Source organism: Dasypus novemcinctus, chromosome 4 (genome assembly GCF_030445035.2).
Source record: "Dasypus novemcinctus isolate mDasNov1 chromosome 4, mDasNov1.1.hap2, whole genome shotgun sequence".
Classification (NCBI taxonomy): Eukaryota; Metazoa; Chordata; class Mammalia; order Cingulata; family Dasypodidae; genus Dasypus; species Dasypus novemcinctus.
The window spans coordinates 5,303,630-5,323,961 of record NC_080676.1 but is presented as its reverse complement, the minus strand read 5'-3'; the positions used below and the strand labels follow the sequence as shown (position 1 = coordinate 5,323,961).

The 20,332-nt window shown below is 35.4% G+C and overlaps 1 protein-coding gene across 5 annotated transcripts in view; it reads left to right on the top strand.

Annotated features, from left to right (window-relative positions):
• The window catches only part of STAG1 (STAG1 cohesin complex component), a 408,218-nt gene that overhangs the window by 290,117 nt on the left and 97,769 nt on the right, over positions 1-20,332 (top strand). For all 5 annotated transcript variants that reach the window (XM_058295002.2, XM_058295003.1, XM_058294999.2 and 2 more), the window contains 4 exons: positions 2,479-2,602; positions 5,260-5,358; positions 6,278-6,357; positions 17,108-17,215. In XM_058295002.2, the coding sequence (XP_058150985.1) occupies positions 2,479-2,602; positions 5,260-5,358; positions 6,278-6,357; positions 17,108-17,215 (411 nt within the window). The remainder of the gene's footprint in view (positions 1-2,478; positions 2,603-5,259; positions 5,359-6,277; positions 6,358-17,107; positions 17,216-20,332) is intronic.

The window sequence follows — 20,332 nt, the reverse complement described above, 5'->3', positions numbered from 1 at the left end:
GTTTTGTGGTTTTTTGTTGTTTATTTTGGTTTATTTGGGAGGAGGTGTTTTACTTCATTTTGCTTTTTGCTGTTACTCCTTTTTATTTGGACAGCCTAATAGAAAATGGTTATAGTATGTGAACCTGCAGTTCAAAGTGACAGAAATTTCATTTAAAGAGGAGGACAATGCCAAGTTTCAGACAAGGATGTAAAGCCTTGATTTAGAAAGAAATTTGTCACTATCTAGTAAAGTTGAAACTCTACATTGCCTCTCTCACCCAGTAATTTCACTTCTAGGTATAAAAAGTATCTTTGCAGACCTTTGTTGCCATGTCCTACCTACCTTGATACCCAAAACGTTGTAAGGAAAAATACTCATTTACTACATGTAAAGCAACCTGATATTTTCTACCCTGTGTATTTTTTAAGTATTTATTGCCACTCACTGAATTTATTTCATGACACATTAGCGGATAGTGATACACCATTTGGAAAACTCTGCCCTGGGGAAACTCTTATATGAAGCCAAGGAGACATGTATAAGAATATTCATGGCACCATTGTTAATAAAAGCAAAACTTAGAAACTGTGTAAATGTCTGTCAGTGAGGGAAGGTAGGAATAATTTGCAATCTATTCATAGAAAGGAACACTCAGCAATAGTTAAAATTAGTGTTTAGAACTACATGAGTCAGTGCATAAATTGCAAAACATGGTTAAAAAAAAACCAGAAGGATACGCACAGAACAATATTTATGTAAAGTTTTAAAGTATGTGAAACAATATATATGTAGCAAAATCATAAATATATGGACAGGAATGATACTCACTGAATCAAGTATATTCATTTAATCTTGGAGAGAGAATTGCATTGATAAGTATATAGGAAGTATCAGCTATACTATTTTCTTCTGTAACTGAACAGTGAATACACAAGTATTCACTATATTGTCCTTTACACCTTTCATAGTTCTTAAAGTTTTCATATTAAGAAAAAAAGTAATGTCCTGGATCCATTCATTCATTATTATAAAGGTCTAAGAACATACTCTCACATTTGAAGTAAAGATACTTTTAATATTGTATTCTCTGTAAATGTCTAGATTGATGAAATTTATATGAAAGATTATAATAGCAACTTTTATTGAAGGTTTCCAATGTACCAGGCACAATTCTAAGTATTTTACTTATGTTAAGTCATTTAAATCTTATTCTGTGAGCAAGATATTGTTACTTTCCCTATTTTACAAATAAGGAAACCGAAGAAAGAGGGAAATAACTTGCCCACAGTCACACAAGTAGTAAGTAGCAGAAGCAGAATTTCTATTCAGTATGTGTTGCTCCAGAACCTGTACTGTTAGCCACTATGATATAGGAAACCTCCCTCCCAAAAAGCACTAAGGAAAAATGTAGGAAAACTAAAGATTATGGTTGGTGATTTGGCTTTGGAAAAGAACGTTTCCTCCATTTTAATTCTTAGACATAGACTTCGAGAAACTGTGATCTATCAGAACTAGGAAAGAAATAGTTGAATGCTTAACACGCATTTTGCCACAAGAGAAACTGATAATAGTGTATGGAAAATCAGAAGAGAAAATTAGGACTCAACCTTATTATCTTAATTTGAATTTTTTGCAAGTGAGGACTAATACCCTGGTGGAAAATAAGGTGAAAATAGTAACATTTTTTTGTTCTTGATTCAGAGATTTTAAAGTAGGAAAATCATCACAGGAATTAGCTTATAGTGAGGTGAAAAGCCTCTGGGCACAGCCAGGAACCTGACTCCTGGGTTTGGTTCTACCACCAGTTCATAGTGTAGTTACCAAAATTGTCCCCATTGTGACCTAAGGTGAATTACCTGTGCCTCAACCTAAAAAATAAATTAAAGATGAAAGAGCCGTGACTTGAGTGAAGTAGTAAAAACCTGTTTTTAAAGTCGAGGATCTGTTTGTTGTTAAACTGCTTGAATTTTATAAACAATTGCACATTTTCCAATGATATTGACTTCTATGTGATTTTGTCTCATGATATATAACTAATTGTTGTCTTGTCATAAAAATTATTTTCTTTAAATTCATTAAATATATGCTAGCTGAAAAATTCACAATTCCTCAGAGAAACAGTTTTGAGCTGTGCATTATTCTGTACCTGTATGTTGGTACCCTGGTTTGTCCTCAGAAGTTTAGCTTATTTGTTGGCTCCGTAATAGTTGTGGGGATCTCTCCAAATGTAGTATCCTAACCTAATGAAAATAGAGCAGTTAGACTAAAATAAGATGATTTTTGGAAGCATTATTTTCAGTTAGATGTTGGTAGTTTATATTTGCAAAAACCGTGTGAAAACAGAAGATATGAAAGTTGGAAGCCTTTGAGAGTACAGGTATAAATGCAGTATTAAAAATAATTCTAATATACATTGCTTGTTGAAAGTAAGTATGAAGTGCATTCCAGTTTTGGATATTAATCAGAGGTGTGTCTTTTTTTTTCCTATTCCTCTAGTGATGCTATTGCTGAGATTAGAGCTATTTGTATTGAAGAAATTGGTGTATGGATGAAAATGTATAGTGACGCCTTTCTAAATGACAGTTACCTAAAATATGTTGGCTGGACACTTCATGACAGGGTAAGTTACTCTACCAGGCTTTCATGGAAAATATGCTTGTTTCAATACTGAAATGCCAAGAAGTTAAGATGGCAGTAGTTGATTTTTCAAGAATTTTGCTGAATAACTATTTGATGACTATGATGAAACTTCAGATATTGGCCCATGTGTGAAGACCCTGTCTTTTACTAGTTATAATGCTGTCTTTAAACCAAGATAAACGACCCGGTACCTCTAGAGTTTTAAGAGAATATATTAGCCCAAGAAATTGATAGTCTGTTTCTAGTTTGAAAGCAAAGGAGATTCCTTCTTTCTCTTAATATATAGAATCTAGATAAGCTTTCTTGGTTGGAATTATCTAGGATTATATTACAGGAGAGTGTTTCATTAGATTTGGATCAATTTGTTGGACTCTAGATTGTTTGATTAAAAATATGTTTCTCTCTCTACTCCCTAAAGGAAGATCTGACTTTATCTTACAGTTGAGTCCTGGGCCTGGTATTCTCTATGATCAGCTCTTGACTAGAGAGAGATATGGGTCTTTTTAAATGTTGCCAGAGAGGTCCTCTGCATCTTACACTTTGCTTTTTTTATTATTATTATTAATTACACTTTGCTTTTAAACTGGCGATTCATTAGCCTATGTCTGTATCTTTTCAGAATCTCAGTGGCAGTTAGCAAAAGCTGCCCAATTCCATGGTCCTTATAGTTACTATTAACCCTGCTCTCTCAAATGCTGGGAACATCCTCAAAGATAAGTGCATCCCATTTCACCCTGTAGGTGAAAATACTAGCAAATGCACTACTGTCCCACACTAGGTACTATCACTACTTCACCTACCATAAGTAATTGTGTTCTTCCTGATAGCAGTCCGTCCTGCCATTGTCCCTATTAAGCCAAGCTTGAGCCAGAAGTTTTTGTGCTAGTGACTTATTAAGGTTGTACTCTCAGGAGTATCCTGTAAAAAAAAAAAGAAAGAAAAAAAAATAGGATTAAGCAAGGAAGATCTAAGCAAAAATGTAGCTTCAGGACAAGTCTAGCCTCTGCCTGATCCCAAAGGGAATTGCATCTCAAGGGTTGTCCTGCTCAGAGGCAAGGAGTTTGGGTTGTTTTACTTTTGTATGATTCCTAACTGGTTTGAGGCCTTAGCCTCCTGGAGGTGAGGGGAGAGGCTCAGCAAAATAGAGCAAAACCCCCAGGGATCTGTTCCCTGGAGGCTCTTGTCAACCAAGGTCATTTCTTCTGTGAAAATGCAGATATGAGTGGTTAACATCGAACTCAGGTAAAGGCTGGAGGATTAGCCCAGTAAAGTGGATCTTGTTGGGCCATCAGCAGGATCTGCTACAGTACTTTCTATGTGCTAGATACTCTACTAACAAACATCATAGCTGGTGGTATGCTAGAGCCAGCTAGATTCAGCCTTCAAGGAAGCTGTTCTGCATATCTTTTCCTAAATCTGAGTAAAATAGTTTCTCCCTGGTAGCTTGAAATTAGAGGGTGTATTTATGCCACAGAATTCTACAAATGCAACAATTTATGACCCCACCCCCCCCCAAAGCTGATTTTTAAAACATTTACCAGCATACCTCTGCATTTAGTCTGTAGAACAACCTTATGAAATTGATGTCATTTTAGGAATGAGAAAACTAAGTTTCAGAGTGATTGATCTGCTTACAATTTCTTGTATAGCTAATGAGATATTGAAGTGAAAATGAAATCTAGTTTTATCTAATTCCAGAATTTGAACTTACAGTTAGAGCATATTGCTACTGCTGCTGCTGTTTTGGTTTTTTTTTTTTTAGGAGGTACTGGGGATTGATTGAACCCAGGACCTCATACATGGGAAACAGAGGCTCCACCACTGAGTCATACCAGCTTCCCAATGAGAATTGGTTTTTTCATTTGTTTGTTTGTTTGTTTGTTTGTTTGTTTTTAGGAGGTACTGGGGATCAAACCTGGGGCCTTGTATCTGGGAAGCAGGTGCTCAACCACTTGAGCTACATCCACTCCCTGCTTCTTTTTGAGCATAAAAACTCCAGTCTCTTTTGAATCCTTTCAGAGACTTGGATGAATTTTAGGTGATCCTGAATGCCCACTGATAACAAACATTCTCTACTCGGTAATAACTTTGTTAAAGACACTCCACTAGTAAGTAGTAACCCCAGCATTCTTTTCACTGTATTGTCCTGCCTCTCAAAGATTCTGCCATTTATTTGTTTTCCTAACTGCTCTCTCTGGCATATTCAAGACATTCAGTAAATACTTGTTGCATGAATAATCAAAGACCCTTTAATATGAAAGTAGGTTTATCCACAGAATTATTCAGCACTTGTATAAAGGACAAATGTACATACCCTTCTCTAATTAAAATTATAGTTTAAAAATTCTCTCTGGCTGCCATAGGATAGGATGGGAAATACTCCATGTTAAATCAGCTGTTAGAGTTATTGAATGTTTAAAAAAATTATACCTTACTCCCAAGTAACAGGGTTTTAGTGCATTTTTATTAAATGTAAGTGCAACACAAATTGCACAGTTGCTTAGTCCCATCCTGCGTATGATGTTGTCAGATGGTTACATTGAAAATTATTTTAGTTTCTATAAATTTGAAAATATGTTCAACCTTTTTTGCATGGAATTGACTGTTTCTGCTTTGTTTTTATTTGTGTTTCTGAAGCAAGGGGAAGTCAGGCTGAAGTGTTTGAAAGCTCTACAGAGTTTGTATACTAATAGAGAATTATTCCCCAAATTGGAACTCTTCACTAATCGGTTCAAGGTAAGGATCAAGAATGCCAAGCTTGTTTTATTTTTCATTTTGAAATGCTAATTGCTACTAGTTTAATGAATGATTCTATAATAACAAATATTTAGGTCATATTCTTACATTTTTAAAGTAAATCCTTATAAGAAAGATGAATGACTCTATGCTTTAATATATTCCAGCATAAGATTTTACCTGTTGCCTTTGAGAGAATGCTCTCTGCTTAAAATACGATTTTCTTCATGTATGGCTTTTTATAAATATATTAATTTTGCACGTTAAGATTCCAGTGTTTGGGAAGAGAGGAACTTTCTCTTTTTACTTTATGTCCTTCTGTATTGTTTGAATTTGTTTTATCAAGCAGAATATATTGTATCATTTTTGTATTTGTAAATATAGTTAGAAATATGTGATTTAAATCAAGGGAGTCCGTTCCTTAGATAGAAATTATTGATTTCTAAATCAGTATCCTCAGAATCTGTTGGCTTAAGGGAAATCTTTCTACTCTGCTGCCTTTTGTCCTGACCATGTGTTCCCCAGACACTATCACACCACCCAGCCCACCTCCAAACGATCCACTGCCCATGCTTTAACATGCTAGAAATTAAACTTCTCTCAGGGCACCTGGTTTCCCCATCCTCTCCCGTGTATGCTCCTTCCCAGTCACGGCCCAAGCATCCACTCCCCAATAAAGAAAAAGAAAAAAAAAATGACCCTAGTGTTAGGGAATCCCAGTTGATGAGAAAGATTTTGTATTATGAGTGTTTATACTAATTGAGGAAGAGTACAACTATGATAATGTGGTTTCAAGAGTAAGGATATACCTTTAACCTTTTGTTAGTGTTGCATGTATTCCCCAAAGCACATTACCTCAGATCTGCCCTGATTTTATTTTCTACTCATGGTTGGTTGGTTTATAACTTTTTCTTTTTAGGATCGTATTGTGTCAATGACACTTGATAAGGAATATGATGTTGCAGTGGAAGCCATTCGGTTGGTTACTCTGATTCTTCAGTAAGTATAATATCTGATAATATTTTACTTTAATGTATCAATATTTTATTGTCCTTTATTCAGCATTTTTTATATTCTTTATATTATAACACATGTATTTTAGCACTTTATGTTCCTTGTTTAGTTCTACTTTTTCATTTTAAGATTAGTTTGAAACAAAGGATTTTCTGTTCTCTTATTTTATATTTTGACTATTAGATGAAATATTAGTAAACTAATATACCTTTCTATTATAAAAAAGAACTCAAAAGTGTTTTTTAGACTGGCTTCTTTGGAATACTATAGAAGTTGGAGAAAGGAAATAAAGCATTTAAATTGTATTATGAATGTGGTAGAGATTTAAAAATAGTAATATTATAGGATCTGTAGGACTTTGACTTAAAACTATGAAGAACCAGCTATGTGGCAAAATATAAGTCCTAGCAAAGACATTGCAAGTATTGCTTTCCCTACTTCGTAGTGCCATATCTATCATGAACCTACATCATCTGGAAGAAGGCTGTTTTTCACTTTTCTACTGTTGATCTTTTCATCTCTTTCTGCTCCAATACCATATCGTTATTATAATAGCTTTATGATACATAGTATATGTTATAATATGGCCTCTTCTCTTACTGGGTGAATCTCTCCTCCTTGCCTTTTAAAAAAAAATCCGCTTAGCTATTCATGGATTTTTTTTCTTCTTTGCAAGTTTTTAAAATAACACTTGTCAAGTTTCTAAAACTTTAGAATTTTCCAAAATAGAACTCACTCAATTTTATGATAAATTTAAGAGAGCATAGAGTTCTTTAAAATGTTATATAATAAATGCTTTATTATTTTGTTGTTATATGACTACTATTTAGTGTTACATTTTGTACTTGGTTATTGCTGAAGTAGAGAAACATTTAACTATTATGCTGGTCTTATATTCTGCAACCTTTAGAAATCTCTTAATCATTTTGATGGTTTATTGATTCTAAAATGTTTACTGTATAGTTGATTGTATCATCTGCAAATAATTTCAGTTTTGTCTCTTCCTTCCCTAATCTTACAACTTTTGTTTCATTCTCCTGTGTAGTTGTATTATCCAGAACCTTCCACACTATAACAATACCATTGATAGCAAATATATTTTTTCTTTTCCAGGAAGGCATCTAAAATTCTTTGTGTAATTCTTTTTGTGTGTGATAGATTTTTGGTATATGATAAAAATTCCTTTGTATTATGATTTTTTTCAGATTTTTGAAAAGTTATAAATAAAAGACTTTTTTTCCTTTTATCCATTGATTGAGCCTGAATTAAATTGATATACTTTCCTAATGATAAATCACCTTTGCATTTCTAGAATAAATACTATTTATATATTTTGTTTTGTTTAAAAATACAGTGTTGTATTCAGTATCTTATTTAGGATTTCACATCTGTGTTCATGAATAAATTTAACATAAGTTTTTTTCTTGTCTTTATCCAGCTTTATAATCAAGTTTATATTGTTGTTTATAAGTTTAGTTTCTCGCTCTTTTTCTGTTCTGAAGTAGTCTGTGACAGGGATTAATTATGCCTTGAATCTTTGCGATAATTCTTTTTTTAAAGCCATGTCAGTTTTGTGTTTCATTTGTGGGAGAGATCTTTGATTACCATTTCTTTTTCCTTAATGATTAGCTATTCAAATTGAAGTTCTTCTCTTCTTTCACCAATTTTGGCATTTTTAAAGTTTTAAAAAAATATATCAATTACATCTCAGTTTTAAAATAATTACTTTATACTTAATTTTTTTTACTTTCTAAAATTCTGCCAAATCTTTTATTAATTCCTCTTTTTTATTATCTATTTTATTTATATCCTTCCTTTCTTGACCAGTCATGACAGAGGTTTCTGTCTTAATATTTTTCCCAAAGAACCAGCTTCTCATGACAAACACTTTGCTTTTTTGTTTCTTGTTTTCTGATCATTGTATTTAAAGTAATATCTCTGGGTACTACTTTACCTGTGTCCTAAAAATTTGGACTTTTTTTTTTTTTAAGACTTATTTTTTATTTATTTCTCTCCCCTTCCCCACCCCCGGTTGCCTGCTCTCTGTGTCCATTCGCTGTGTGTTCTTCTGTGACTCCTTCTGTCCTTAGCAGCAGCATGGGAAATCTGTGTTTCTTTTTTTTGCGTCATCTTGTTGTGTCAGCTCTCCGTGTATGCAGCACCATTCCTGGGCAGGCTGCACTTTATTTCGTGTTGGGCGCCTCTCCTTACGGGGCGCACTCCTTGCTCATGGGGCTCCCCTACACAGGGGACACTCCTGCATGGCAGGGCACTCCTTGCGCACATCAGCTTTGTGCATGGGCCAGCTCCACACGGGTCAAGGAGGCCGGGGGTTTGAACCGCGGACCTCCCATGCAGTAGGCGATTGCCCTATCTATTGGGCCAAGTCTGCTTCCTTGAGTATGTATTTTCATAGACATTACTGATAAATGTTATGATTACCTTTGTGGTTCCTAGTTTAACAGTGAATTTTTCACTAGTGTATTTTTGTTCTCCTCAGATATAACCACAAATATTACGCTGTCTTTTCTAGTATATAATTTGAGAGTATAAGTAGTTTGTTAAATTATTTGAAGTTTCTGAGTATGTTTAAAAACATATGCAGTTACATATTTATATTCATTACTTTGAATATATTTGCTCTCATTTTAATTATCTGTGCCTTTGCTTAAGTTTTGTCGATTTAATCACTTACAAGAGGATATATGAAAGTTTCCAACTACAATTAATGGCTTATCTTTACTTATAGGTACATCAGTTTTTACTTTGTTTATTTCAGAATATATAGATAGGTACCTTGTGTTTATCATTTTTACACTATCTTTACATCGGTGTCCATATATAGCATTCCTATATAACATTCCTTATATAACGTGTGTTCTTATATAACATTCTTTCTTATCATTTATGAAGACAGTTTTTCTCTTTAAATTTATTTCATTATGATCCCCCAGTTATATTTTTCTTTGTAAACTTTACAAGCAAAACAGTGTTTTTGAGTTGAACAAAAAAGTACCTTAACGTTCCATTCATTTTGTTGGTATTGTCCAAAATTTGAACTCTGTATTCTTAAAGATAACTTGTTTTTTGCTCGCTTGTTTGTTTAGTTTCAATATTTGCTTATTTAAATAGTAGTAATCTTTCTTTTGATATTTCCTCTTCCCTTAGGTCCTAGGAACAGTAATTATCTCATAGACTCTTCCAGAATTATCCTTTCTTACTGAAGCAGTTATTAAAATGAGTGGGGTCACTTGCCCTATAGGTAGCCCTAGCCCTTCGGGGAATTGTCTTTTTTTTTTTTTTTTTTTTTTTTTTACTTTTTATTTTGAAATACTTTCAAATGTACAACTTCATTAACAAAAATAATACAGAGACCTCCAACTTACCCCTGTGTTCCAGATACCTCAATCTCCTAATTTTAATATTTTGCCCATTTTACTGTATCATTCTAGCTAATTAGCTAGCTAACTATCCATCTGTCTTTATATCTTTCTATTAATCACCCCATCTTTTGAACAGTTGAATGTAGGTTGTATACAACATTCATCCTGAACACTTAACACTACTGTGTACATTTCTTAAGAAGAATATTCACTTATGTGCTATTCTCAGGTTCAAGAAATTTAATATTGATACAAACCTTAGAATTTGTATTCCATTTTTTGAAATTGAAGAAGTTGAGGTTTACAGAACAATGTAGAAAATACAGAGGACCCATATATCCCCCAATTATTAATACCTTGCATTAGTGTGGTACATTTTATTAAAATTGATGAAAGAATATTATTATAATTATGCTATTAATTATGGCCCATCATTTACTTTGGGGTTCCCTGTTCATGTCATGTAGTCCTACTTTAAACAAAAAATTTCTAGTAACATTTACACAACCTAAGTGTTCCCTTTTTAGCCACATTAAGATATATAATTCACTGCTTTATTATATTCATACTGTTGTGCTAAGATCCCCAGCATCCATTACCAAAATTTTTCCATCGTGCCAAATACAAACTCTGTACAGTTTAAGCATTAACTCCCCATTCCCTACCCCTACCCTGGCCCCTGGCAAACCTGTATTCTAGTTTGTGACTATGAATTTGCTTTTCTAATTATTTCATAACAGTGAGATCATACAATAGTTATCGTTTCATGTCTGGATTATTTCATTGAACAGGGTGTCTTCAGGGTTCATCCATGTTGTCACATACATCCGAATTCATATATATAAACCACATTTTGTTTATCTCTTCGTCTGTTGATGGACACTTGAGTTGTTTCCTTCTTTTGGCAATGTGAATAATACCACTTTGGGCATTAATGTGAAAATATCTATTGTTGTCCCTGTTTTTACTTCTTTTAGGTATATACCCAGTAGTGGGATTGTTGGGTCATATGATAATTCTATCCTAGATCTTTCTGAATAACCACCAAAATATCTTCCAAAACAAATGAACCATTTTACATTTGCACTAACAGTGAATAAGTGTTCCTCTTTCTCCACATCCTCTCCAACACTTGTAATTTTCCTCTTTTTTTTTTTCCATACTAATGATTCTGATGGGTGGGATATAGTAGTAGGAGCTCATCATAGTATTTTTTTTAAGATTTATTTTTTATTTATTTCTCTCCCCTTCCCCGCCCCCCAGTTGTCTGCTCTCTGTGTCCATTCGCCGTGTGACCACTTCTATCCTTATCAGCAGCACCAGGAATCTGTGTTTCTTTTTGTTGTGTCATCTAGTGTCAGCTCTCTGTGTGTGCGGCGCCATTCTTGGGCAGGCTGCACTTTCTTTTGCGCTGGGCAACTCTCCTTAGGGAGCGCACTCCTTGCATGTGGGGCTCCCCTACGCGGGGGGCACCCCTGCGTGGCACAGCACTCCTTGCTCACATCAGCACTGTACGTGGGCCAGCTCCACACAGGTCAAGGAGGCCCGGGGTTTGAACCGCGGACCTTCCATGTGGTAGGCGGTTACCCTATCCATTGGGCCAAGTCCACTTCCCACATCATGGTTTTGATTTCCATTTCCCTAATGGATAATGATGTTGAACATCTTTTCATGTGCTTTTTGACCATTTGTTTATCTTTAGAGAAATATCTACTTGAGTCTTTTATCCATCTTTAAGCGGGGTTGTTTGTCTTTTCTGCTGTTGAATTGAAGGATTTCTTTATGTATTCTGAATAGTAAACTTTTATTACTTATGTGGCTTCCAAATATTTTCTCCCATTCTTTAAGCTGTCTTTCTACTTTCATGATAAACTCCCTTGATACACACAAGTTTTTAGTTTTGATGATGTCCTATTTGTCTGTTTTTTTCTTTTGCCACTCATGCTTTGGGTGTGAAGTCTAAAAAACCATTGTCTAGTACAAGATCCTGAAGATGCTTCCTTATATTATTTTCTGAGTTAGATTTATTCCTATGGATATGATTTTTTTAGTCATTATTGGAAATGGAAATTGTTATGATTTCCTCTTCAGATTGTTCATTACTAGTAAATAGATACAATACTGATTTTTCCCCACGTTAATCTACCCTGCCACTTTGCAGAATTCATTCATTAGTTCTAGTACTTTTATTGTAGATTTTTCAGTATTTACTGTATTATAGGATCATGTCATCTGTAAATAGGAACATTTTTACTTCTTCCTTTGCAGTTTGGATGTTGTTTATTTCTTTTCCTTGCCTAATTCCTCTGACTAGAACTTCTTATATAATGTTGAATAATAGTGATGACAGTGGGCATCCTTATCTTGTTCCTCATCTTACCGAGAAAATTATCTGTCTTGCACCATAACCGTCCAGTTAGCTGTAGGTGTTTCATCTATGACCATCATGTTGAGAAACTTTCTTTCTATGCTTTGCTTTCTAGGTATTTTTATCAAGAAAAGGAGCTGGATTTTGTCAGATTTCTGTGTTGAGATGATCATGTGGTTTTTTTCCTTCAGTCCATTAATGTGGTGTATTACATAATTGATTTTCTTATGTTGAACCACCCTTGAAAAACTGGGATAAATTTCACTTGATCATGGTGTAATTCTTTTAATGTACAGTTGGATTTGGTTTGTTGGTACTTTGTTGAATTTTTTTCATTTTATTTTTAGGGGAGTTTGGTCTGTAGTTTTCTTTTCTTATGGTGTCCTATATGTGGTTTGATATAGAGCGATGTTGGCCTCATAGAATGAGTTAGGGAATGTTTCTTCCTCGTCAATTTTTTGGAAGAGTGTGAGCAGGATTGGTGTTAATTCTTCTTGGGATATTTGGTAAAATTCATTAGTGCTGCTGTCTGGTTCTGGACTTTTCTTTGTTTGAGTTTTTTGATTATTGATTTAATAGCTTGATTATTACTGTTTGCTGAGATCTTGTATTTCTTCTTGAGTTAGTGTGAGTACTTTGTGTGTTTTTAGGATTTGTCCATTTCATCTAGGTCACCTAATTTCTTGCTCGATAGTTGTTATACTATCCCTCTTATAGTCCTTTTTATTTCCATGGAATGGATAGTAATATTCCCCTTTCATTTCTGATTTTAGTTATTTGTATCCTATTTTTCTGGGTCAGTTTAGCTAAAGGTTTTTCTACTTTATTGCTTTTTCAAAAAACCAACTTCGTTTCTTTGATTGTCTCTATTGTTTCCATATTCGTTATTTAACTTTGCTCTGCTCTTTATTTCCTTCCTTCTACTCCCTTTGGGTTTAATTTGCTCTTCTTTTTCCAGATCTTCCAGGTGAATGTTTAGGTCTCTTTCTCTTTTTTTTAATGTAAGCATTTAGAGCTATAGATTTCTCTCTCCACACTGCCTTTGCTACATCCCATAAGTTTATTTTTTTAAAGATTTATTTTATTTATTCCCCTCGCCCCTGCCGCTACCTATGCTTGCTCTCTGCTCTCCATGTTCATTCACTGCATGTTCTTCGTCTGCTTGTCTTCTCGTCTTCTCTTTAGGAGCACTGGGAACCAATCCTGGGACCTCCGACATAGGAGAGAGGTACCCAGTCACTTGAGCCACCTCAGCTCCCTGGTTTGCAGTGTCTCTCATTCTCTTTCCTCTTTGTCTCTTTTTGTTGCGTCATCTTGTTGCATCAGTTCGCAGCATGGGCCTCCTCTCCACAGTGCGAGTCAGCTCTCCCCAGCATGGGCCAGCTTCGTCTTCACCAGCAGGCCCCGGGAACTGAACCTGGGGCCCCCCATATGGTAGACAGCCCAATCGCTTGAGCCACATCCACTTCCTCTATAAGTTTTGGTATGTTGCTTTTTTTTAAATTTGCCTCATGATATTATTTTATATTATTTTGATCCACTATTTAGTGACCTTTCTTTTCAGTCTAAGGAGCACCAGTGCTTGTAGGGCAAGTCTAGGGGTAGTGAACTCCCTCAGCTTTTTTCTTCTGGGATGTCTTACTTTTTCCCTCACTTTTAAGACATAGTCTCACTGGACATTAAATCTTTTGTTGGCAATTGTTAGGTTTCAGCACTTTAAATATTTCTTCCCACTGCCTTTTTGGCTCTGTGGTTTCTGATGAAATATCAAAACTTAATCCAATTGGTATTCTCATGTACATAACACGTTGCTTTTCTCTTTCAGCCTTTAGAACTCTCATTGTCCTTGGCATTCAATAATTTGACTACTCTGTGTCTGGGAATAGTTTTCTTCGAGTTTATTCTGTTTGAGATTTGGATTTCTTGAATGTGCAGTATTCCTCTCTTTTGTTAGATTTGGGGGATTTTCTGCCATTATTTTCTTTCATTATTTTTTCTGCCCCTTTCTCTCTTCTCCTTCTGGGACTGCAATAATCCTTTTGTTTGTGTGATTCATGGTGTCCTTTAGGCTCTGTTAAAAAGTTCTTTCTCCTCCTCAGTCTGAATAATTTCAGTTGTCTTATCTTCAAGTTCATTAATTCTTTCTCCTGACAGCTAAAATTTACTGTTAAAACACTCTAGAGAATTTTTATTTCAGTTATTTTGGTCTTCAACTCTAGTATACCTGATTCCATTTTTAAATGTCTGTATCCTTATTGAGATTTTCATATCATTCATGCCTTGTTTTCCAGGTGTGCTTTAGTTCTTTGAGTTTTTTTTTATCTCCTTAAGTGTACTGATGATCAGTTTTGGTCTTCCAGATTTTGGTCTTTGTTGACAGTTTCTGGATCTTTATCTTGTGTCTTTGAATGGACCATCATTTCCTGTTTCTTTATCTTGAATTTTTTGTTACACACTATATACCTTTTAATATTTTAAAGTGTTAAATCTGGGATTTAGTCTCTGAACTCTCATTAGTTTTTATCAAACTAATGATATGAGAGAGATTTCTGTGAGTGCCAAGAACTAAGAGAAACAAACCAGTGAAAAATACGCTGTTCATAGTCTTCACAAATTGGCTGACTTGGCCCTCATTCTCCTTCAGACTTTAGCTCCCTGACCCCTCAGGAAGATCACCCAAGGTAAATGTGCAGTGCAGAAAGACCCCCGTCTTTTCTGAGCCTATGGCTTGTTCTGGGTTTGTACTTGCTCCAGGCCTTAGGAATGCCACTTGTACGGTAATTCCAATGCCTTTTCTCTTCCCCAATGAGTAGATTTTCCCCCTCTCCTGTTGTGCTTTATTGCAGGTAGTTCTTTGCCCCAAGCTTCTTTGACTTAACTGTTTCTTATAGTGCTTTAGCTGTCTACAAGCTGCTTTTGCCTGCAGGGCATGTCGTGAGGGAGGGTGTGCCAGAGACAGATATCCTGGTTTGGTCATTCCGGTTTCTGTTATATAGATTGTTACTGACAGACAGGTACCCGGGTATTTGCTTATGGTCCCTTTGCTCCCTCTGATACAGTTCCAAGGACCCACAATGGTAATGCAGGCTGATCTCACCCAGGAGGGAGTTGAAGAAAGGCCATCAAGGGCACCAGGAGCTTTGTCTATTGTTTTTCAGACTAATTTTTCTTTATTCCACACTTTCCCAGTTACTGCAACCCTTTAACTATTTTCTGGAGTTTTGGGGTAAATGGCCTTACCTGTATTTGCTAGTTGTTCAGAGATTCTTTGGGGAAATAAAACATTTGGACATCTTACACTATCTTTTTTTTTTTTTTTTTTTAAGATTTATTTATTTACTTTCCCCACCCCACCCCGGTTGTCTGTTCTCTGTGTCTGTTTGCTGTGTCTTTGTCCGCTTCTGATGTTGTCAGCAGCACGAGAATCTGTGTTTCTTTTTGTTGCATCATCTTGTTGTGTCAGCTCTCCCATGTGTTCAGCGCCATTCCTGGGCAGGCTGCACTTCCTTTTGCGCTGGGTGGCTCTCCTTATGGGGTGCACTCCTTGTACATGGGGCTCCCCCACGCGGGGGACACCCCTGCGTGGCAGGGCACTCCTTGCGTGCATCAGCACTGCACATGGGCCAGCTCCACACAGGTCAAGGAGGCCCGGGGTTTGAACCACGGACCTCCCATGTGGTAGACGGATGCCCTAACCACTGGGCCAAGTCCGATGCCCTTACACCGCCTTTTTGGTCGACTGGAAGTCCTTTTCTCCTCCCTTGTTAGCTCCCATCTAGGATTATGTATTTCCTATAATTGTCATTATCTCTTTAGTATCTCTTTCCTTTCCCTTTCCCATCAATCATGCCTAAGCATAACAACATTCAGTGGGATTAATCAGATTCACATTGTTTCAGGACCCTTACCACTTTACATTAATAAAACTTTACCATCCCCCCCAAAAGAAATCCTCCACCCTTTTTTCATTAACTCCCCTTTCTCCAAATCCCCACTCTTTACAACCAGTACCCTAATTTCTGTTTCTACAAGCTTTCATATTTTCTTATAATTTCTTTGTTGTTACCATGGGGCTTAAATTTCAGTCCTAATTCTGTAACAGTTTTGTTTGCTTTAATATCAACTTAACTTTGAATGTACAAAAACTATGTTCCTGTGTACTTTCATTTAGTTCTTCTCACAAAATACATGTTTATACTTTGTCTAAAACCATTGATTTATCATTACTTTTTATGCGCTTGCCTTTTAGATGCTGTTAGAGAGGAAAAGTAGACTTACAAAAATATTTGAATTTATATTTACCAATGTCACTGGACAGCTTTATTTTTTTTATATGAATTTGATCTATTGTCTATTGTCCTTTCCTTTCAACCTGTAAAACTCCTTTAGAATCTCTTGCACCTATGCATCCCAAACATTTAATACTCCCTCTGCTTGTTAATCTGAAATCATATCAAACATTTAAAAACATAAAAATGGTCAGGAAATAGATGCTCCTTTTTTGGGAGCGGGGGGGCGGGGAAGCTACATTCTGGCTAAGAAATGGCTCAAACTTTAATAATACGTGAATGGAAGGTGGGAAAGGTATATTGGTAAAGGAATGGCAGTGACTGCTGAGTCCATTTTACATGTGAAGAAGACTAAATAGTAGTATAAATATGTTGATAAAATATTTAAAAGAATACCATTCTGGAATGGGCTTTTATATCCCAAGATATTTAATAGTCATTATCTGTAGGTGTGTATAGGAAGAATTATAGACTTTTTATTTCCTTTTTGTTTAATCTATTTTCTGAACTTTATATAATGATCAGATGTCTTTTATAATTAATGGAAAATAGTACTTTCAACTTAACATAAAAGTAGATGAAAATAAAATCAATATGTCTTGAGGTTTTGCAATAAACTTAACAAAACTTAAATGAAAAGGGAACTGAAAGTAAACATTTATTTTGGTTCAGATGTCACTTTCTCAATTTTTCAGTGGAAGTGAAGAAGCCCTTTCAAATGAAGACTGTGAAAATGTTTATCACTTGGTGTATTCTGCACATCGCCCTGTTGCTGTTGCAGCTGGAGAGTTCCTTCACAAAAAGTGAGTTGCTTGTCTTTGAAACTGGGTTCCACATTTGCATTTTGTTCTTTTGGGTTTGTTTGTCTATTTGGTTGGTTGGTTGGTTGGTTGGTTTTTAGGGTTATTAGAAGAGAATAACAGTGACTGAATACAGTGCTGAAAGTAGGCATTTCAAACTCAGGGGACTGTAGTATCCTCACAGCCTGTATACACATCATGAATCACATCCCCGAGAATGGTATACCGTGTGACACATTTCTTTTTCCTGAAATCTGAAACGGTGGCTGTCAGGTGGTGGTGTAAGTGGAGGTTGGGGAAGGGCATAATGTTTGTAAAATCTCTGCTTCTTTTCACTACTTTTGAGGGTTTTTTGTTTGTTTGGTTTTTGTTTTTTGTTTTTTTCTTTACTTTTAAAATTTGGAGTTCATCTCTCAAGAGATCTGGTATTGCAATGCATCTTTTTTTAGGAGGTAAGTCATACTGCATTTTTCCCTGACTAGAAAAACTGCTAAAGAGATGGTTTTACCACATTTTACCATGTTTATTGAGAACACTTACTATGTAAAGTATTTTTCATGTCTCTTTTTCCTTGTTTGTTAAAATAAGAATTATATTTCTGAGAGTTGCTTTGTACTTTGGAAAAATCTTATAAATTATTTAATGAATGGTACATAACAATAAAGGAACTTATTCTTTGCTTAATGTAAAGATAAAAATTCTGAGTTCTTAGCTTACCTTCTCAGCATTTGAAATCTTAAATGTAAAACGGTATCACCTACAAAATGCTTCCCAACTTTTCATTTTTAAACAGACTCATCTAGTTTTCTTTTTTGGGGGAGGGAAAGTATACAGCTACTGAGTTTATAGATATAATTAAACATTATATTATGAACTACATTTTTAATCTATTATGGATATGTTCTATAATTAGTAAATTAACTCATTCTTTTTTTTTTTTTTTAAGATTTGGTTTTTTATTTATCTCTCCCCTTCCCCCCTCAGTTGTCTGCTCTCTGTGTCCATTCGCTGTGTTCTTCTGTGACCGCTTCTATCCTTATCAACGGCATTGTAAATCTGTGTTTCTTTTTGCTGCGTCATCGTGTTGTGTCAGCTCTCCATGTGTGCAGTGCCGGTCCTCGGCAGGCTGCACTTTCTTTCATGCTGGGCGGCTCTACTTACGGGGCGCACTCCTTGCTCCCCTACGCGGAGGACACCCCTGTGTGGCAAGGCACTCCTTGCGCGCATCAGCATTGCATGTGGGCCAGCTCCACAAGGATCAGGGAGGCCCGGGGTTTGAACCACGGACGTCCTATGTGGTAGGCGGATGCCCTAACCACTGGGCCAACTCTGCTTCCCTCATTCTTAATATATAAATACATTCTTGGGATTTTCTTGTTGTTGTTCATAGATTTGACTTAGTTGCTTTGAATATTGGGAGGAGAACCCAAAGGTCCATTATATGCAGTGATTTGTGATTATGTTGAAGCACATGTGTAAATCATGTACTGGGAATTGATGTGGATAGATGATTAACTTTGCCCTAGATCCAGCATCTGCATCTCAGTGCTGCAAGAACAAATTGTCTAAACAGTCATACCTTGCAAAGAGAGAAAAGTTGTGTCTGAAAAATCTTTCTAAAAAAGATGTTGGGTGCTAGAGCATGGTGATGAAAGTGAAGAGGAAGCTTTGGTTTTTAGGCATGACTTTCAAAATAATATATTGAATTTGCCAGTGACTCTAACATCTATGGCTAATAGAATAGTGATATTTATGTATTTATTTTGAGATAGTATCTGTCAGAAAAATACACTTTCCTTCCTTTTCCAGAGCTGTATTCTTTCATCTCTGTTCAATTTTTTTTTAAATTCTGTACCTTTAGAATTTTTTTAATTTTTTTAAAAAGTTATATAAATCACACAAAATGTTACATCAAAAATATAAGACATTACCATATACCCCACTTCCCACCCCCTCTAGAGAAAATTTCTTGGTCCAGTAGTTTCAAAGAGAAAATAAAGAGGTTAATCTATAGAATAGAGGCCAGAAATTGTCCTTGTGCATATTTTATTTTATTGTGTTTTTCTGAGGTTGAAATCTCGATAAAATTTTTTAAATTGGAATACTTTATGTAAAAGTCCAGAAGATTATGCTTCCATTATTTCTTATTTCTTCGTGAATGTCTCTACAAACAAAAGATGCGCTCCTCAAGCTTCTTTAGGCCTCTGCCCTACAGAAATTCATAATTTGAGAAATTTTGATTTTAATGATTCTTCCACCATTTAATATAATAATCTTTTAAAATCTCAATAATTAAACTGTAGCAATCTCCCAGGAGTTCCATGGTTAAGTTTTATAAGTTTTAAAATAAGCACACATACACACACACACATTTGTCTGTTTTTAAACTATACTATATAAACAAAACATGCCAAAAATAATGTCACACCTGAAATATTTTATTCTGTCTCCTGTGAAAATAAAGAACACCCAAATAAGAACAAGCAAAGACTATTCCAAGCTTGCTCTAGCAAGGGAGCCAGTCACTATCACTTGTATTTGGCAAAAATTCAAAGATAGGCAGAACTATGGGAAAGGATTATAGTGGGAAAAAAGTGGAAACTTCAGGTATGGCCCCTCTGAAAATCCTATCTCATTTTTGTTCTAAATCCCTTTCAAAGTGTTCTGCCAGGGTTTTAAGTTCATATAAAAGGGCTATTTCACACTGAGATTTCTAATTAGATCTACATTTTCAGGTTTTGAATTCAATTGACAAAATACGATGAAACAGCGGATGTTACATCAGCACCTTCTGTAACTCCCTAAAGTTGTTAGATGGTATTTTCTAGTCTGTCCCAAAAACTGTCTTTCTCTGTGTGCATAAATGAATTATGGTCCATTCAATTTTTATTCAAAATGTTTCAGATATGCTTTTAGAAGACTTTGCCCTACTTTTCAATGTCTTTTTGACCCTCAGGTTTACTGTAGAACGATGAATCCTGTAGATCCCTTTCTAGGTCAGTCCTATCTGCTTTTTCCATCAATGACTGAACATCTGAGGTTCTGACCAATATGTGTAAATGTTGATGTAGGTCAGGAAATCCAGAGTCAAATGCACCCAAGAACAATTCTTAAGGTCTT